The following is a 17,282-nucleotide window of genomic DNA, read 5'->3' on the forward strand; positions in this document are numbered from 1 at the left end:
CCCAGCCTGTCTTCAAATTCTAAAGTTCTGTCAGTCATTTCAAAAATGTTATATAAGTGGAATTATATAACCTTTTTAGATTGGCTTTTCTTTCACTCAGCATAGTTCCCTGGAGATGTCTGTTGCTTTAAATTGCTGAATAGTATTCCATGGTATGTATGTACCACAGTTTATTCACCTATTGAAAGTCATCTGGGCCGATTCCAGTTTTTGGCTATTACAACTAAGGCTTCTATAAACATTCATGTACAGGTTTTTATGAGAAAGCAAGCTTTCACTTTTCTGGGATAAATGCCCAAGGGTGCAATTGCTGGGTTGTATGGTAATTATATGTTTCATTTTATAAGAAACTGCCAGCAGAGTAGCTGTACCATTTCACATTCCCACCTAGCAATATATGAATGACCCAGTTTCTCCACATCCTTTCAGCATTTGGTATTGTCACTACTTTTTATTTTAGCCATTCTGAAAAGTGGGTAGTGATGTCTCATTGTGGTTTTATTTTTTGGAATCTTGCTCTGTCACCCAGGCTGGAGTGCAGTGGCACGATCTCAGCTCACTGCAACCTCCTGGGTTCAAGCGATCCTCCCACCTCAATCTCCTCAGTAGGTGGGACTACAGGTGTGCGTGACCAGCTAATTTTTGTATTTATTGGTAGAGACATGGTTTCACCATGTTGGCCAGGCTGGGCTCAAACTCCTGACCTCAGGTGATCCACCCACCTCAGCCTCCCAAAGTGCTGGGATTATAGGCGTGAGCCACTATGTTCAGCCTCATTGTGGTTTTAGTTTGCAGTACTCTGATGGTTAATGATGCTATCTTCATTTCATGTGCCTATTTGCCATCTGTATGTCTTCTTTGGCAAAACACATCTGTTCCTATGTTTTGTCCATTTTCTATTAATAATTGGATTGTTTTATCACTTGTGTTTTGAGAGTTTTTATATTATAGATACCTTTCCTCAAATATGTGATTTGCAAATATTTGCTCCTCGTCTATAGCTTGTCTTTTCATCCTCTTCACATAGGCTCTCATAGAACAAAACTTTTAAAAATATTAATGTAGTCCAACTTATCAGTTTTTTTTTCTAGACTGTGCTTTTAATGTCAAGTCTAAAAATTATTTTTTTTCAAAGAGAGTCTCCCCCGGATCTGTTCCATCCAGACAGTGTTGAGGCAAGAGACAGATCCACGGGATTGCCAAACATGCTAAAAATTCTTTGCTTAGCTCTAGATCCTGAAGATTTTCTCCTGTTTCTAAAGTTTTTATAGCTTTACATTTAAATCTATGATCCATTTGAGTTAATTTTCCTGTAAGGTATGAGGTTTAGGTCAAGGTTCATTTGGTTTTTCCTCCTGTGGATTTCAATCCCTCCACCAACTTACTGACAAGGCTAGTCCTCCTCCACTGAATTGTTGTTACATCTTGGTCAAAAAATCCACTGAACATATTTGTGTTGAGCTCATTTCTGGGCTCTCTATTCTTTTCCACTGATCTACGTGTCTGTCCCTCCATCGACACCACATAATCTTGACTACTATAGCTATACAGTAAGTTGTTTTTTTTTTTTTTTTTTTTGAGACAGAGTTTCGCTTTTGTTGTCCAGGCTGGAGTGCAATGGCGTGATCTTGGCTTACTACAACCTCTGCCTCCCAGGTTCAAGTGATTCTCCTGCCTCAGCCTCCTGAGTAGCTGGGATTACAGGCATGCCCCACCATCCATGCCTGGCTAATTTTGTATTTTTAGTAGAGACAAGCTTTCTCCATGTTGGTCAGGCTGGTCTCGAACTCCCAACCTCAGGTGATCGCCTGCCTTGGCCTCCCAAAGTGTTGGGATTACAGGCATGAGCCACCGCATCCAGCCAAGAGTAAGTCTTTTTTTTTTTTTTTTTTGAGATGGAGTCTCGCTGTGTCACCCAGGCTGGAGCGCAATGGCACAATCTTGGCTCACTGCAACCTCCGCCTCCCAGGTTCAAGCGATTCTCCTGCCTCAGCCTCCTGAGTAGCAATCAGGCACTCACCACCACACCCGGCTAATTTTTGTATTTTTAGTAGAGATGGGGTTTCACCATGTTGGTCAGGCTGGTCTTGATCTCCTGACCTCGTGATCCACCCGCCTCAGCCTCCCAAAGTGGATAGTAAGTCTTAATACCAGATTCTTTTTTTTTTTTTTTGAGACAGAATCTCACTCTGTCGCCCAGCTGGAGTGCAGTGGCGTGATCTCAGCTCACTGCAACCTCCGCCTCCTGAGTTCATGCGATTCTCCTGCCTTAGCCTCCCAAGTAGCTGGGATTACAGGTGTGTGCCACCACACCCTGCTAATTTTTGTTTTCAGTAGAGATGGGGTTTCACCATGTTGGCCAGGCTGGTCTCGAACTCCTGACCTCAAGTGATCTGCCTGCCGCGGCCTCCCGCAGTGCTGAGATTACACGCATGAACCACTACAACCAGCCCAAGAGAGTGATTCTTTCCACTTTATTCTTTCTAGCTATTCTAGAGTTTGTGTCTTTCCATCTAAATTTTAGAATAAGCTTACCTATGTCTACAAGAACCTTTCTGGGATTTTTACAGGAGTTATGTGGAATTTACAGATCAATTTGGGGAGAAGTGACAATGTTACTATGTTGAGCCTTCCAATCCATGAACATAGTATGCCTCTTCATTTATTTACATCTTCAATTTATTTTGTAGTTTTGTAGTTTTCCGCATACAAATCTTATACATGTTTTGTCAGCTATATATTAAGTATTTCACTTTATTTGGAACACTTGTAAATGGTATTATATTTTAAATTTCAGTTTCTATATTGTTCATTGTTAGCATGTAGAGATATAATTACTTTTTGTGTATTGATCTCACATCCTGTGACCTTGTTGAACCCACTTATTAGTTCTATGCTTGTTGTTTTTTGTAGTTAAGCAAAGAGATCTCAGGAGGGTCATAAGCATGACAGGGAACCAGGTACAGGGCTGGGACTATTATAAGGCAGTAGCAGGCCAGTCCTACAGAGCAGATTCATAGGAGGCTGAGGTGCAGAGCACAAGCTCCATGCCTGAGGCCATTCCAGGCTCACTCCCAATGCCACCTGCTAGATTGCACCAGTCCTGTGGTTGGTCACTGGACTCATGCTATGGGGCACTAAATGTACTCTGTCTCAGGCCATATTCATAATTGACAACTGTGGCCTTAATCCCTTGCATACCTGCCCACTCTCCAAGATGCATTCTGCTTACCTGACCACTGATCTCTTCTCTCCGGAGCAGCCGAATGGCCAGGCGTAGCAACCCCACCACTGCCCGCTCCACAAGGAAGCAGAAATCTTGTGCCTGAACACAGAGGTGGTATAGATGGTCTCGAACAGTCTGCCACACACAGCCCACACGATCCCTGTGTAGACATAAAGGAATGAAGATAGTCTCAGCCAGAGGGGCCACTGGGCAACAGGTCCCCTAGGCCTTTCAGGACTCATTGGTATTATATCCTAAGTTGACAGGTATGATGAGTAAGCTTTTCCCCTGCTGTCTACAGTTCCCCAGAGCCCACTCAGCAAGATGGCTTCCATCCCTTTGGCACAAGCCCAGCGTGGGGTCTGCTAAAGACTATGCTCATCTTACCTGTTCTCCAACACAATCCTTAGCAGCATCTCTAGGCAGAAAGCAGCATCTTCCTCATCATATGTCTCTTCATCTGGTGTCACTGAGACCAGAGCCTGAAGGGGAACAGCAGCAGGAAAGTAGGCATGGAAAAGAAGCCAACCACTGGCCCTGCCCTGACAGAAATAATACTGTCCCTGTCACGCCTCCCAGATTCAGCCAGTTGTTCCATGTTTCCTTTCTTCATCCTTTACCTTCATGAGCTCCTGTAGTGATTCCAGCTGGAGGAACTTGCTTTCTGTGATCATTTTTTCTGGGTCACATTGCTAGAGAGGGCAAAAGAGAGAGGGGGTCTTTGACAAAGGCTGAAGGGAACAGAATGTCCCCAAGAGCCAGGGGGAGAGGGCAGAGTCAGCCCTGGTTAAAAATCCTGGATGATTTCTTCTTCAGTTCACCGGGTAGCATCTGTCTAATAGGAAGGTGTTTAGGCTTTCTCTCACCGGGGTGGATGGGCAGTTACCTTTATACACTCTAAGGCCACTCTCTTGGCCTCTTGGTTTTCAGTGGATGGGCCCCGCACACTAGACTGCTCAGGACCACTCAGTGTTAGCCAGCTCACAAAGCTCAGCACTGTTGACTCTCCTCTGTAGAAAAAGGGCACATGGTGTGGTGAGCCCCAAAGTTCTGACTCTCCCTCCCCAAGCCCCTGAGCCTCTGGTCTGCTTTTACCGGTTTGATGGTGTCTCTTCCCGCTGTAGAGAGATCTTGCCATTGGGATCCACAAAATCTTCTACCTGGAAAAGTAAGTCAAAATAATTTCTTTCCATGTGTCCTTTGTATTTGTGCCCCTGCCTCCACCCACCAAAGTTCTCTGGATTTCCTCCTCTAGTCTTCTGCCCCTATGCTATTGTGCCAATTGGTGACTGGCAACGGCATCTACCAGCCTTCTTTAACAGCTATCCCCCAAGATCTGTGGTCTTACATTTGAGGCATTCCTGCTGAGCTATGGCAGGCATCAGGCCCAGCATTACTCTCAACCACTTACTTCTATGTACAGACAGCATACAATGTTGAAGCTCTTGCCTTGTTATTGGTCACTAGTCTCCTACTAAGAATTACCTCTACCATAGCCTTGGGCAGTAGCTGGGCTCGGAAGAGCTGCAGCATGGCCTCCATGATATTCTTCCAGCCCTCCCGCAGGATGTCACCATGACGATGGGCCAAATGGAATACTGTCTTGGCTGCAATATGGGCTTTAGGGTTGCTTCCAAATACACTGGGCAGGTTCTCAATAGACTGGAAAAGAGGATGAGAACAGACTTAAGGCCGAGCTAATGTCTGGAAAGGACAATCTCTTAAGTCTCTGCCTATGATGGTTCCCTCAGGGTCCTTTTGTTGGCTCTGCTTCAATCCCCCATAATACTGGTGGGAGTGGGTTAACCTAGTTAAGGCCTTCCCCACTACTGTATCTCCTTTCCCATCCCCATTACATGAAGTAACACTAGTTTCATCCCAGAGTGTGCAAGACAGAAATGGCCTAAGCTCTGGTATATTCAAGTGGGAGCAGTGAGGGAAGATGCTGAGGGCAACCAGGTCTGTTGATAAGGGTAGATCCATGGCTAAAAGAGAGGTCCTCCTTTGGAGCTCCAAGTACACAGTTCCTGCACCTGCTCACCTCACTGCTGAGAGCTGTGAATTTGCATAGAGAGATGATGAGATTGTCAAACACATCGCTGAGGCCATAGTGGGCGGAGATCATGGCGCACTTCCTGTAATGTTACCCCCATCCCAGAAACAGAGTCACTGGAAGGCCAAGCAGCCCTTCCCAGTCCCTGAGCTTGCATGGGGCTCTTCCCCAGTCAGTCCCAGGAAGAAACCTTTTAATTTTGTTTCTGTTTAAGACTGAGCTTACCCAAGCTTCAGCCTCCCTCCAAAAACTCAGGGGGAACCCCATTCTAATGAAGTAAGAGTAGGAGTCAGAGAGGCACGGAGAAAACCATGTTAGCTCACAGAGGTAGGGGGAGGTGAAGACCAAGGCCAAAGCTGGGCTACCTGAAGCCTGAGATGGCTTTCTGGATGATTGTCTCCTCAAGGCTTTTGTCAAAGACATAAGAGAGAGCAGCAATAGTGGGGCCCCAGGTCATGGTGAAGAGGTCAAGATCATAGCTGGCAGTAGGCACACGCAGGAATATGCCCTCAGGGGTGGCACCTCGATGAAGCAGCACATTCCACACATAGTTCTCCCGAACCAAGCCTGTCTGTTCCTCAGGCATTACAATTTCCTCATTCCTGTCAGGAGGTAAGGGAAGGAGCAGTTGCACTGCTTTGAACCTGACTAGTTCCAAACCAAGACTAGGAGTTCATCCATACTAGCACTCTCCACTGATGAGAGGTCATCAGAACTGCAGCTCAGTGGTCTGCGTTCCACCCACCAGTGGGAGCAGGGAGAAAGAAAGGAAGTGTCCCATAATCTTAAAGCCCTATCTGTAAGTGAGGCCTTTAGTTCTATAGTAAGAGCACACATTCTTACTAGGTGTGATAAAATGAACAATTCTACCTTTTCTCACTTACAGTAAAGAACTAAGTGGCCCATTTCTGACCTGTAACCTGGGCCTCACACTCCAGTGCCCATCTTGGGTTCTCTACCAGCCAGCATCTTGTAATCTATACAGGAAAATGTACTTGTTTTAAGTTCAGAAAATGGGGCCGTGATATCCTACTTAAGAGCAGCACTTTGGACCCTGGCTTAGAGTACTACAGTCCCATTATCATTTGGGCTTCTTTAAGGAAGAAACAGTTGGCAGAGAGGGGGCTGCCCAACTAAGTTCCGAGGCTAAATCCAGGGCATGTGAGTCACTGCAGTCTGACATGACTCTAAAAACTGGGAAAGGAAGCAATGTGCTTCTTCTTAACAGAGATACGGCACTATTCTCTATGTATACTCACTTGATGGCATGGTACATGTCCTCCAGGATGTCTTGCTCAAAGTCCTTGCCTCCGTTCACACCTTTTAGATTTTTGCGAAACTCCTAAAGACAGGCCAGTAAGTTTTTTCCCCTTGTGTCAATACTGAAGCCCCACCCAAGGAACTCCTGGGTTTTTAGTAAATAGGACTTAGGAAAAAGTAAGTGAAAAAACCCACTTCCCCACCCCAGTCCCTTTTCTAGGTTGGCCAGCCCTTCCTGATTCCCTTGGACAGAACCGCATCCATCATGCCCACCGGAAATCCTATGTCCTTCCTGCTACCTCCAAAGCTGTGCTGGGTCTTCTTTGCCTTGACTGGGACCCAAGCTTACCTCCAGGGTCATGGGTGCATTCTGTTTACGAACATTGTGGTTGTGCTGGTCAGTATTAAGCATGATGACAGCATAGGCCAGGGAAAAGCAGGCATCGCTATTGGCAAATGGGGAGCCATTACAATTCTGAAAAAGCAAAGATCCCGCCTGTGTCAATGCCCTTCTCTGGCCAATTAAACCCTCAGAACCCACTGGTCAGTGCTAGTACAGAGGAGAGGTACCATCCAGAAGGTGGCCAGCCTCTTGCCAACTCCTTAACAGAAGCTGATCTCTTCGTGGAAAGGTCATTAATTTTGCTCTCTGCCTTTTTAAAAGACAGCAGGCTGGATGCAGTGGTTCACACTTGTAATCCCAGCACTCAGGGAGGTCGAGGTGGGCGGATCACACGAGATCAGGAGTTCGAGACCAGCCTGACGAACATGGCAAAACCCATCTCTACTAAAAATACAAACATTAGCCAGGCTTGGTGGCAGGTGCCTGAAATCCCAGCTACTCAGGAGGCTGAGGCAGGAGAAATGCTTGAACCCGGGGGGTGGAGGTTGCAGTGTGCTGAGACTGCGCTACTGCACTCCAGCCTGGGTGACAGAGCGAGACTCTGTCTCAAAAAAAAAAAAAAAAAAAGACAGCAGCTGGATTCTTCAGCCCTCAGTCAAACTGACCTTGGATCCTGGGCTCAGCCCCTGACACTCAAACTCACCATCCAACGCTCTGTGAATGCCTCCAGCAACCTCTGGATGACTGGTGCTTCCCCAGGCAAACGGAAGGCTTCCAGGTAGAGGCGGAGAGCTTCGTCCAGTCGCAGACCCTGAAAACTGAAGGTGCTATAGGGAAAGAAAGGAAGAAGAGGCTGAAAATGTGTAAGCTGCACATGTCAGGCTCTTTTAGTCACTGTCCTCCTAACCTACTCTTACTGGAAGAGAGGAGGCTGAGGTCTCTAGCAAAGGGGCAGTATCTCCTGTTCATCCCTAACACAACCCCTAGCCTTAATACTTTTCACATCCACAGACTCTTGCCTAGAACCCTCACCCCCTGGAACCCTGCTCTACCCCTTTGCAATGGACTCCATGCAGAATGGAGGGGGCTCCCCAAACTATCTCGTTGGAGTCCCTTTCAGGTCCAACAGATATAAATGATGGGTAGAGGAAGGACATTGGCTAGGGTCTCCAGAAGAAATTTATAGAGACTGCTTTGAGGTAGGGATGTTCTGTCCCTTTAAACTGATCACTAACCATGTCCCACCTTTCTTTTTTTTTTTTTTGAGCCAAGGTCTCACTCTATCACCCGGACTGGAGTGCAGTGGCATGATCACAGCTCACTGCAGCCTCGAACTCCCAGACTCAAGTGATTTTCCTGCCTCAGCCTCCTGAACAGCTGAGACTACAGGTGCATGCCACCATGCCCAGCTAATTTTTGTATTTTTTGTAGAGACAGGGTTTCACCATGTTGCCCAGGCTGGTCTTGAACTCCTGAGCTCAAGTGATCTGCCTGCCTCAGCCTCCCGAAGTGTCAGGATTACAGGCATGAGCCACCGTACCTGGCTATATCCCACATTTCTTACAGCTTCCTCACCTCACAAAGCTCTCCAACAGGTCAATGTTTTTGCGGTCACTCACAAACTCTCCAATCATCTTCTTGTCCAGCCGAGGGTTCTCTCGGAGCCACTGAGCAACCTCTGTGTTGTCCATTGGGATGGTGAGGAGGCCTTTCTCTTGCAGAAACTGAATCCCCTTCTTTGGTTTCTGATTGAACTGCTCTGTGCCAGTGATTAGCAGCTGCATGAGAAAAACTAGAGGTATAGAAGCTACTTTGCCTCTAAATTAGACAAGGCCAGCCTGGAGTCCACCATAGCCCACCCACAGTTGGTCAGCTAAAAAGCTCCTAGGATGTGGTTCTTAGTGACTACAGAACTAAGGCTAGATCATAATGGCCTTAGCTTCCCCCATCTTCATGTCTAATTGAATTGGCTTACAAACTCTTTTTTACTCCTTTCCTGAGTGCTCAAGATACATAAAACAGTTCCTCTTCTCTAACTTAGGATCGGGGAAAAAGTAGAAGAAAGAGACTAGATAATTCTTCTCTCTAGTTTTATATCCATCCCTGACATTTGTTGACAGCCAGCCTCTTGTTTTTAGCCTGGCTTAGTCTCTTTGGTTGCCTAGCTTAATGCCCTGGGTTTGAAAGACAAAGTGGACTAACTGTGGAGGCAACTTATATTTCTGTATGTCCAGTCATGGCCATGCACTCAAGGGCATACATGAACCTAAGTCATTTAAGCTGGCAATGAGAGAAAGAAAGGGTTAGGTTTTTTTTTTTTCTTTTTCCGAGATGGAGTTTCACTCTGTTGCCCAGGCTGGAGCACAGTGGCGTGATCTCAGCTCACTGAAACCTCCGCCTCCCAGGTTCAACTGATTCTCCTGCCTCAGTCTCCCGAGTAGCTGGGATTACAGGCATGCACCATCATGCCCAGCTAATTTTTGTATTTTTAGTCGAGACGGGATTTCACCGTGTTAGCCAGGCTAGTCTTAAACTCCTGACCTCAGGTGATCTGCCCGCCTTGATCTCCTAAAGTGCTGAGATTACAGGCGCGAGCCACCACGCCCGGCCAGAAAGGGTTAGGTTTTCTTTGTGTTAAGAAACCCAAAGTAGAGGCCAGGCACGGTGGCTCACACCTGTAAATCCCAGCACTCTGGGAGGCCAAGGTGGGCGGATCACGAGGTCAGGAGATCGAGACCATCCTGGCTAACACGCTGAAACTCCGTCTCTATCTACTAAAAATACAAAAAATTAGCCGGGCGTGGTGGCACGTGCCTGTAGTCCCAGTTACTTGGGAGCCTGAGGCAGGAGAATTGCTTGAACCCGGTAGGTGGAGTTGCAGTGAGCTGAGATCGTGCCACTGCACTCCAGCCTGCCTGGGCAACAGACAGAGACTCCGTCTGAAAAAAAAAAAAAAAAAATCCAAAGTACAAACAGTTATTTGAACCTTACTATTTGAACCTTACTAAAGCACCAGAATAAATATCAATTCCCCTTTATTGCCAATCATCATGCAAGAGCTGGAGATGACCAGTAACCTTCAATGATCCACAGGACACCAATGCCCAAGGCTCCTGTCACTGCCACTAGTGACACTTGGCTCTCAATTGGTATAGCATTTGCCCAGGGGCATACATAGGGTATGCTCAACTACATAGCTTAGGAGTAAGGGAAGGGCTTCAAATGGGAGTTGCTGAAGTCCCAACAAGCCCAAAGACTGGCCTCAGGAAGCTGTACAATGAGGTGCTAGACTCTCCTTCATCTTCTGAGATGGAAACCCTACAACAATGGACACCCAGACAGAGGTGGACAGAGGCTGGGGAATATATGTATGTACCTTCTTTTTGTTTTTAATTTCAATTAGTTCCCGTGGATCTGGCAGGAGACAGGAAAATCGAGGTGGCTTCCGGGCAAACTTTTTGTCAGCTAGGAGTAGGAAGAAGAGAGGAGAAAAATCTGTAAGACCTTTTTTTACCCAGATAAGGACTTTTGGAAGGTCACCAATATACTCCCCAGTTTCAAGGAGGAGCCTCAGAAATCTTGTCCTCACCAGTCTTCCACTTCCCTGGAAGTCCTATCAACTAAGGGTCCCTATGTTTGCTTCCCTCTCTCTGAGTCTGAAGGCAAGGTGGGCTACCAAGGCTTGCTTAGTTACTATCCTAGGTGTCTGCTCCCTCCCTCTGCTCTTCACCAGGCCCTCCAGGTGAGGAGTTTAGGGTCATGGACACCCAGTACCCACCCCCAGAGTCAACAGCTTCCTCCATATCACTGCATCCTGGTTTCCCATGTTCTGGTGGCAGCCACCCTCCACCTGGCAGATGCAGGCCTGGGATGTCTGAGGCCATGCCTACAGCTTTCCCATCGCTGGCAGTTCTCTCAGCTGGTAAGAGAGAAGAAGATACGTGAAGACTTACAGGGTATGAAGCCAAGCAGAGCTGCAGGACAGATAAAATCCCAAGCCCAGAAGACCTGCATGGTTCCTGCACCGGGCGCCAGCCCTGAACAGGACAAACCCAAGCCAAAATAAGTAGTCCCTGTCCCAGCCAAACATTAGATTCTCTAATTTAATGAAGAGATTACCCAGTCACTTTCCCTGATCTTCTGCAACCTCAAATTTCAAGGGGGAGCTAGAGAGGACTAATTAGAGTGAAGGCAGATATTGGGGATGAGGGATGGTGGGACCTGGAGCTTTCAGAGACAGAAATCCTACATTCTTCAATCTCTGTTCTCTTCTCTTGCCATAAAGAAATAATAGTTCTGTAAAAAACCAAAGTGGGGAGGAGGAAAAAGGGAGAAGGCTATGAGTTCTACTAATCTGCCTGACTGGCCTGTGATTTAAACTGCCAAAGCCCAGAAACAGAATTGGGAGCATCCCAGGGGAAGTGACATGGGGACAGGAAAAACAACTCAGAGAGTAGAGAACGGATAAGCATAGAACCCTGGGTTCATCAAAGAAATAAATGCCTCTCACTATTGCTAGCTTCTCGGGTGCCATCTACTATCTCACAGCTTGGTCTGGCTGTCTCCTTCTTCTCTTGCTGGGTGAGGCTGTTGAGGACTTTGGCCTGGCAGTGGGCCTCGGTGCTGTCAATCACTGTCAATAGGGCATCAAGAGATAGTAGGTGTGTTGTATAGAGTTGACCAGACACAGGGAAGGCATTCTGGAAAGTAAACAGATCAGTTGGACTTGTAGTTAGGAGAACACTTTACACTTTGATCATTTTCTAAAATTTCCAAAACCTCTTCTAACTTGTACATTGCCCTTAGAAAACGCCTTTCTGGCCGGGCGTGGTGGCTCACGCCTGTAATCCCAGCACTTTGGGAGGCCAAGGCAGGCGGATCACGAGGTCAGGAGAATGAGACCATCCTGGCTAACACGGTGAAACCTGTCTCTACTAAAAATACAAAAAATTAACTGGGCGTGGTGGCAGGCGCCTGTAGTCCCAGCTACTCGGGAGGCTGAGGCAGGAGAATGGCATGAACCCAGGAGGCGGAGCTTGCAGTGAGCTGAGATTGTGCCACTGCACTCCAGCCTGGGCAACAGAGCAAGACTCCATCTCAAAAAAAAGAAAAAAAAAAAAAGAAAACGCCTTTCTTCTGTTTCCCAGCTCTCAAGCGTTCCCCTCTCTGTATGTAGCATCCTTACTACCACCAGGGAGATTTCCTTTATAATGCCTTTTTTCCTAGAGGCCAGTTATAGTGCTCAGCACCTTGGACAGCAGCTTTGTGAGATCCTCAAAGAGGTTGGAACAGTAGTAGTCACAATCATAGTTGATGTAGAGCTCTGTGACAAAGCTGGGGATGCGCCAGAGCTGCACAATGGCCTCCAGTGCCATCTCCTTCATCTCGTAAGGCATCTTGGGGTTCTCCACAGTGATGATCTCCATAAGCTTTTTGATGTACATCTGGCAATAACCCAGTAATTGCCATTTGGGTGGGGAAAGGATTCAAGATAGAAAGAGAAAAAATTAGACAGGAAAAACATTAAACAGGATGCAGAAGCCCAGCCAAGAGGCATGTATTAAGAGACACCCAAAGGTATTCCATCCCCTAAATATATCTCTTCTTTGACCTCCATGTTGGGGGATAAGGCCTGGCTCTCTATCACATACCTGGTCCCAGACAAGTTGCCTCTTGCCCTTTTGTGCCATGTGAACATGACCTGGTCCTATTTAGAGTTCCTTTTAGCAATTTAGTGACAATGCTGGCTTGACTTACCTACCTGTGTTGCAGAGTAACTGTTGGGCAGAAGAGCTGTTCCTATTCATGGTGAGGTTACCTAGCAGTTCTCATATTTGGGGTCAGCCAGTTTCCTTTGGTCTCCTTTTAACTTTTCCACAAAAGAGGCCAGTTGATTGAACCAAACTCTGGAGGCTAAAAGCACTCTCCTATGGGAAGTCCCTAAATCCTACCCCTGTAGCACGATAGAGCTGGCCCCACTGAAGATGCCATATATCTCCCTTTTTTTTTTTTCCCTTTTTCTTCCCACGTCAAGAAACTCACCTCCATTTGGAACTTGAGGTGCTCTCGCATGCTCTCAAACAGTAGGAAGCATACTCGCAGGGAAGCAGCATAAAGGTTCAGTCGCTCTATGCTGAGTAGCTGGAGATGACAGTAGGGTAGGCCATGAGTTTTTGAGGTTTTTTTTTTTTTTTTTTGAGGCGGAGTTTCACTCTGTTGCCCACGCTGGAGTGCAGTGGCACAATCTCAGCTCACTGCAACCTTTGCCTCCTGGGTTCAAGATATTCTCCTTCCTCAGCCTCCCGAGTAGCTGGGATTACAGGCGCAGGTCACCACGCCCAGCTAATTTGGTATTTTTAGCAGAGACTGGGTTTCACCACATTGGTCAGGCTGGTCTCAATCTCCTGACCTCGTGATCCGCCCACCTTGGCCTCCCAAAGTGCTGGGATTACAGGCATGAGCCACTGCACCCAGCCCGGCTGTGAGGTTTCTGAAGCTGACTATGGCTCAACCAAGAGAGGCAGAAGAGGCATTCTGAGTGAAGGTGTCACTGAGGTCCATTGCTTCCAGGGAACTCTATATCTAGCCATTCCTATATTTCTCTCTGGCTGCCAGAGTCCCTGGGGAACTACTGGAACCCTCTTACTAAAACTACTGGCCAACTGGGAGGGAGATGCTTTCCTAGGTCCTATATCTTTGCATAATCAGCCAGACCTCCCTGTGTTCCCCTGGCCCTTGAAAGAGGCTCTGACACCCTCTAGCAATCTTGTCTTACCTGGAATAAGTGACGGCACATCTCATCCTTGATGAGGCCCAAGAGGGTCTGGCACTGGGCTACAGGGGCTGACTCAAGGGCCACTGTCAGCAAATGCAGTCCCATGTGAATCATAACCTCTGAGTTATGGCGGTCGTGTGGATTGGTGAGGGAGATGAGGAAGCGGAAGAGCTCGCGGATGCAGGGAAGACCATAGGGGACCAAAGCTGTGCCTGGGGAAGGCCAGGAGGAGAGTGAGACTGCTATAAAACAACTAATCTGCCGGCTTTGCCTAGCCTGCTCTGCATTACACAAGGCAATTTTAGGTAAGTGATTCTCTTTGAGGAAAAGGGCTGGGTGTGATGGCTCATGCCTGTAATCCTAGTGCTTTGGGAGGCTAAGGTGGGAGGACTGTTTGAGGCCAGGAGTTTGAGACCAGCCCCGGCAACACAGAGAGACCCCATCTCTACAAAAGATTTTTTAAAAGTAGCCAAGTGCAGTGGTGCATGCCTATAGTCTCAAATACTTGGGAGGCTGAGGTTGGAGGATTGCTTGAACCCAGGAAGTCGAGGCTATAGTGAGCTGTGATTGTGCCACTGCAGCAATACAGCCTGGGTGACAGGAAAAAAAAAAAGGAAAAGGAGTTTTTTTCCCCTGGGGATGTGAGGGGACTAGTCTACTTCTGGAGGAAATCGGAATTGATGATCCTACCTTTCTATTAAAAGTCCTAAGCTTTTTATCCTTCCTTCTTGCTTCCTATCGCCCATCAAACTTCCTCCCTATAGTGTAAGTTGGGGAAGGGCTCCCTCCATGCCAACGGTCTTATGGCTTGACTCCATTTCCTGACTAGAAAATAGCCTAGAACTTGAAGCAACAGGCAGTAGTCCAATATCTTGGTCTAAGACGGTCTAGGCTCAGGCAGCTTAGTAGGTAGGATGGGGGAGGTGAATTGGCAGAGCCTACCAGAGTACCCACCTTCTTTCTGGGAGGACTGTGTAAAGCGCACGCCCCGGGGATTGACGTAATCCATGTCATGGACAGAGGCAGAGTCAGAGTGGTCGGCAGGGGACGTGCACTCCTCTAACACTTCAGGGATGGACTCCACAGATGCTGACTGGGACTTTTCCACATGGGTCCCTTCCTGCTATGACCAGTAGCAGGGAGATATGGGAAGAGGGATGAGGCAAGAGCAACTTGGAACTTACTCCCCTGAAGTACCTGTCTTCCAAGCTGTCTCTAATGGGCTACAGATGTAGGGCTAGCTCAGTGGTTTATGAATCACCGCAAGATGGCTCAGGCAGGAGTATGACGAAGGACTCAGCAAAACATCTCCTGAGGCTTCACTGACCTACAGTGACTAGAACCTTAGAGACACAGAGTCTCTCACAGGCTTAGGATTTCGATCATTACCTTCCAGAAAAAGCAATGGCCAGCTCCTTCCTTTTTGTCAAGTACTACCTGTATGCATAACTTGATAAATCTCATGAGCAACCTCTCACAGTGAGTCATGCTGTGGGTTTTCTAGGCAGTACAACCAATTTTGAGAAGCAGGAAAGATCAGAGCTTCTTTTGAAGTTACCCCAAGCTTCTTTTGAGCCAAGTCCTGCATAAAGGATCCAAAGGATCAAGCCAGTTCCCACAGTGGAATATTGAAGAGGGACGTTTAAAAATCAAAGCCATACCTGGAGGTCAGGCTGCTCGGGAACACCTAGCTCACTGCTCCCAGGTTCTGTAGCTGTGCTGTACCCTGGAGAGCCAGGTTGCTCTAGATCAGTAAGGTCTTCCTTGGAAGTGGTTTGGGAGGAGAATTCCAGGCCACTGTCTGTAGAGGGACTGACCACTGCTGAGGCAGCTTCTGAACTTGCAGAGGAGATGGGAGTGGGCACATCAATGAAGGGCATGCTGCCTGCCAAGAAAAGTACGTGATGCTCGAAGGAGAAGAAAGAGGTTGTGGGCAAAACAAACCCTCCATGGTACTAGGGTCTCTGTTTCCCAGATTACATGCTTATCTTCGCATATATTGGTCTCTAAAGTTGTCAGAGAACAACCTTAAGTCACTGCAGAGTTGCTGAATGGTCACAGTCTGATTTGACCTGGAGTTTCCCTTTTTGTTCTCAGCACCAAAACGAAAGCCCCTCAGTTGGTTGATCTTCAATTTCAAAATCCCTAAGAAAGAAAGGAGCTCTTCTTTTGTCTAATCAGAGGAAGCAGTCCAGGGCACTCACCAGTGAGGTTAGATGATAAGGTGGTTCCATTGGGAGTGGGCAGCTCTGAACCTGGTGTGACTTTGGTCATATGGCGTGGGGGCCGAGGGGATCTCTTCTGTTTCTTCCATTTGGATGAATCACTCATGCCTCCAGCTCTCATTTTCAGCTGGAAATATCATACCCCATTAACACTGGTATTCAAACTAAGACTCTATCCCTATTAATCTCCCTTCATTTAGTCCTACTGATCTCTAGAAAACAAGCTATACCCCATATCTTAGCTAAAGTAAGACTCTAGACTATCAGTTCACATTTCTACTCTTCTAACTTGGCTTCTACATTTACCACTTCACAGGTTGGCATGGCAGCCTCCATGTAGAAGGTGACATTCTGTTTCTGGGCTGGTCATTGGTAGGGCCAGCCCTCATACTTATCACTCTGCTTCTCTGGGTCCTGAGTGTTACATTAAGCAGGAAATCCTGAGTCCTATGGATGATGCATGACCCTCTTGCAGAAAGTGTAAGGGCAGGGTTTCCTTTGCCCTGACACTCAGATCTACAGGTGCATGGTCTCCCGGCTTTCCTCCTCAATTAGCTTGTAGAGCAGCCTCCTACTCATAGTTTTATCCAACTATAAAAGTCTATTCCTTCCTGTCCTGGTTTTCTTATTGGTATGTGAGCTGGGCCTAAGCCATAAACATATCTTTCTCTCTCTTTGAGACAGAGTCTAGCTTTGCCACCCAGGCTGGAGTGCAGTGGCACAATCTCAGCTCACTGCAACCTCTGCCTCCTGGGTTCAAGTGATTCTCCTGCCTCAGCCTCCTGAGTAAATGGGATTACAGGTGTGGACCACCACGCCTGGATAATTTTTGCATTTTTAGTAGAGACAGGGTTTCACTATGTTGGCCAGGCTAGTCTCTAACTCCTGACCTTAGGTGATCTGCCTGCCCCGTCCTCCCGAAGTGCTGGGATTACAGGTGTGAGCCACCGCACCCAGCTAACATATCTCTTACTCTCTGGAATTTCTGTATCAGATTGGTCAAAAGCTCATTCCTTGGAGTTAAGGAAGGAGTGGTGTCCCAGTTTCTTTGTGGAGTTCAGGATAGAAGGTCATGTCATGCTGCTGCTATGCTCTCTGCTGCTCCCAATTTGTTATATCAATGAGACCACCTGTCCCTCTGTCCCTCTCACTATTGGTCTTTCCAGATGCAGTTTTATGTTGTCAGATGGTAAAGCCACTGATTCCTTGACTCCTTGCTCTGTTCCACTCCCCTCTTGCTGTATTTCTGTTCTTCCTATAGCTTCCTTTTAGTGGCAAGGGACAATTTCTATCACCTGTTAACTATTCCCTAGGATCTGTGTTTTTATGTATTTCCTCCATTCTAAGTTCAAAGTTACTTTGTTTAGGCCCATTTTTTTTTTTTTTTGAGATGGAGTCTC

At 47.2% G+C, this 17,282-nt stretch overlaps 1 protein-coding gene across 8 annotated transcripts in view; it reads right to left on the reverse strand.

Moving 5' to 3' along the window:
* The window catches only part of GBF1 (golgi brefeldin A resistant guanine nucleotide exchange factor 1), a 137,828-nt gene that overhangs the window by 9,044 nt on the left and 111,502 nt on the right, over positions 1–17,282 (reverse strand). For 5 of the 8 annotated variants that reach the window (XM_030807898.1, XM_030807882.1, XM_030807873.1 and 2 more), the window contains 21 exons: positions 15,862–16,009; positions 15,319–15,542; positions 14,612–14,780; positions 13,658–13,869; positions 12,925–13,023; positions 12,132–12,326; positions 11,393–11,582; positions 10,661–10,801; positions 10,259–10,347; positions 8,458–8,660; positions 7,586–7,709; positions 6,889–7,014; positions 6,539–6,621; positions 5,645–5,881; positions 5,268–5,361; positions 4,712–4,888; positions 4,322–4,386; positions 4,113–4,236; positions 3,847–3,918; positions 3,614–3,708; positions 3,233–3,386 (listed from right to left, as the gene is read on the reverse strand). In XM_030807898.1, coding sequence (XP_030663758.1) covers positions 3,233–3,386; positions 3,614–3,708; positions 3,847–3,918; positions 4,113–4,236; positions 4,322–4,386; positions 4,712–4,888; positions 5,268–5,361; positions 5,645–5,881; positions 6,539–6,621; positions 6,889–7,014; positions 7,586–7,709; positions 8,458–8,660; positions 10,259–10,347; positions 10,661–10,801; positions 11,393–11,582; positions 12,132–12,326; positions 12,925–13,023; positions 13,658–13,869; positions 14,612–14,780; positions 15,319–15,542; positions 15,862–16,009 — 3,021 coding nt within the window. The remainder of the gene's footprint in view (positions 1–3,232; positions 3,387–3,613; positions 3,709–3,846; positions 3,919–4,112; positions 4,237–4,321; positions 4,387–4,711; positions 4,889–5,267; positions 5,362–5,644; positions 5,882–6,538; positions 6,622–6,888; positions 7,015–7,585; positions 7,710–8,457; positions 8,661–10,258; positions 10,348–10,660; positions 10,802–11,392; positions 11,583–12,131; positions 12,327–12,924; positions 13,024–13,657; positions 13,870–14,611; positions 14,781–15,318; positions 15,543–15,861; positions 16,010–17,282) is intronic. The other 3 variants (XM_030807904.1, XM_030807889.1, XM_030807865.1) reach the window with 1 other exon arrangement.

The sequence above is a fragment of the Nomascus leucogenys genome, chromosome 3, assembly GCF_006542625.1.
Source record: "Nomascus leucogenys isolate Asia chromosome 3, Asia_NLE_v1, whole genome shotgun sequence".
NCBI lineage: Eukaryota > Metazoa > Chordata > Mammalia > Primates > Hylobatidae > Nomascus > Nomascus leucogenys.